General features: G+C 50.6%; 1 protein-coding gene across 1 annotated transcript; it reads left to right on the top strand.

The window, feature by feature from the left end:
* Positions 1–81: 81 nt before the first annotated feature.
* Positions 82–2,604, top strand: TEOVI_000686500 (uncharacterized protein; the record flags this gene model as incomplete). Its single annotated transcript, XM_067222480.1, has 1 exon — positions 82–2,604. One exon carries the CDS (start codon positions 82–84, stop codon positions 2,602–2,604), a length of 2,523 nt encoding a protein of 840 aa, XP_067078581.1.
* Positions 2,605–2,616: the final 12 nt, after the last annotated feature.

Below are 2,616 nucleotides of genomic sequence, written 5' to 3' on the forward strand. Positions count from 1 at the left end.
AGTTGTATCTACACCGTTTTATTTACGTTTGGACACGTGCAAACCGAATCGGCCGTCTAGAAGGAGGCGTGCGTAGGAGACATGAGGCCCTCACCAGACCAGACTAAGGAACAACAAAACCGTTTTCGGAAGTCATTGGAGGGACTGTCAGTAGTTGAGAAAATCACGGATTTTTTGCATGCCGTGTGCCGAGTGTCTAATGGGCGGGGCTCTGCCATCCTCGTGGGTCTCCCGCGTCATCACCGGCAACAATTAGTTTTCCTCAACAATGGCCATACGAAGAGCCGGCACGTTGGCGGACCCGAGGGACGAGATGAACAGCGAGAAGCTGAGTGTAGCGGTGTACTGCTTACCACATCATTTGTCTTTCCTAACAGGGATGAGGCACAAGGCTCGAGTGTAACATTCTTGGAACAACCCGTCGTTGGGACAAGTGCACGGCATGGTCGCCCGATTTGGTCTGTACAAGCACCCGTGTGTGCTGACAAGGTATTTTATCAGCACGTGAACGCGAATTTACCGAAGAAGCACAATCCACAACCGCCGCCTCCGCCTCCGCGGGGGATGTATGGCACGCACGATGCCGAAAGCAGAAACAACGGGCCCTATACATTTGCCGACAGTAACATTTCCAGCACGTTTGGCTATGAGGAAGACGGGGTGCTCGGTTTCACCTTCACGGTGTGCAATATGAAATCGTTACACTGCCCTCGCCAGTCCGCTTTCTTTTCTCGCAGATCTTCTCTAGCGGGTAAGCCGCAGCGTCCCCCTCCATCGGGGGATCCGTTCGATTCTTTCACAGATTTTCAGTCATCCAACAACTCCACATTCCAAGCAAAGAGTTCCGAAAGGGTTTATAGCCCTCATAGCTCCATATCGGAAATGAGCGTCTGCGGGTCGTTTGGTGGAAACGCTAATTGGCGGTCGTTGAAAGGAATTAGTTCAAGGAGCCCTATTAGGCCCCTTCCTCTCCCTCTCCTTCTGTCAAATCTCCCACCAGTTCGGGTGGGGGACACACATCTTATTGTCGCGCACATCAACGGCAAGGAGCGGCGCTCTGTTGTAGTGGTTGTCAAGAGTGTAGAGAGCGAGTATTGTGAGTATGATTTCTTTGATCTCGAATGGGAATACAGCAGCGGTGGCCCGATTTTTGATATGCAGGGGAACTTTATAGGGATTCAACATCAGGTTGGTTTTAGCGCCTACGGCATATTCACCGCCGCCATTGTTCGTGACCTTTTTAAGTCGATGCGCCTCGGCATATGTCGCATACCAATTGGGGATACATCAAATGACATGGCAGAGCGAAGCGTGCACTCGGGAACAGGGGAGGATGCGCTCAGTCAATTGTTTCGTGTTGAAGGGGGGCATTCCAACCTGAACGTTGGAGCTGGTGATCAAATAATTCCCTTTGAAGACTTTCAGCGGTTGCACCTGCGTGACACAATTAAGAAAACAAAGTTGTCATCTGCTGGGGATCCCCCCACGAGTGACGCAGTTTGGGAGGAATTTCACACGGATTTCAACAGCATCGTGCTCATGCTCCACGCCTTTGCACACGCGCCACAGATAACAAAAACAGCGCTTAGGGAGATGGCGAGCAATGAATACACAAAGTATCTCCCGAACGCCGCTTCTATGGGGGGAATTGGGATTCTTCTAGAAATCATTGATGAATACGCAAACGACGTGGAGATCGTGTTGGCCGCCGTAATTGTTCTCGCACGTGTGTCTCTCTACAAACTGAACCGCGAGACCATATACAGGTGCGACGGCATTCTCACTTTACTTCACATTATGGATGAATATTCTTATTATCCTTCTATACAGCACTGGGGGTTTTGTTGCCTGCGTAACGTGATGGATGTCGATTCAGTCGTTCGGGCAGAGGCCGTTGAGCTCTTTGCCCAGTGCGATGGCATTGATCTCGCCACAGAGGTGATCCGCTTGCATAAAGATGAGAGGCATGTGATGCGTCAGGCCTCTTTGGCACTCAGCTGTGTTGCACGTGAGCATGCAAAGCACGCAGAAGCGATGGTGGTGTGCGGCATTGGCAGCACACTCGCTGAGGACATGAGAAATAAGGCGGAGGATTCCTTCACATTTTTTGGTTTAGTATCGTTGCTGTACGAGCTGCTACACTGTATTGCAAGCAGTAGTGGGGTGGTTCCTTCATCTGACGACCCCTCGCGGTTGCTGCGTACTGGGAAACACGACTGGGATTATGAGAATTCGCTTGATTTAGGTGTCGTCACGCCACGCAGCTTCCTCGTGAGCGAATCTGGAAAGTTGCTCCTACAAGAGCTAAATGAAGGGCATGTGCTTCAGTTACTCAGCGATGTCATGGAGAGTACTTCCCACGAGACGCTGTGCGGAGACTCTTTGAGGTTGATGACCGAATGCGCCGGTTCCGTTTTCATATTATTGATTCTAACTGGCTGTTGTGAAGAACCAATTGTGAAGAGGTTGTATGGGGCATGTGATCGTCTTGTGGTCAAAAATCCAAGCGAGGCTGCGTTGGTCCGCAGGTCGAAAAACATAATGTGCTGGGTCGCTGCATGTGCCCCGCTCTGTTGTAGTAAGGAAGAAATCTGCCTTGTATAGGTTTAAGAAAAA

The sequence above is a fragment of the Trypanosoma equiperdum genome (genome assembly GCF_001457755.1).
Source record: "Trypanosoma equiperdum strain OVI genome assembly, contig: ctg_1634, whole genome shotgun sequence".
NCBI classification, from domain to species: domain Eukaryota; phylum Euglenozoa; class Kinetoplastea; order Trypanosomatida; family Trypanosomatidae; genus Trypanosoma; species Trypanosoma equiperdum.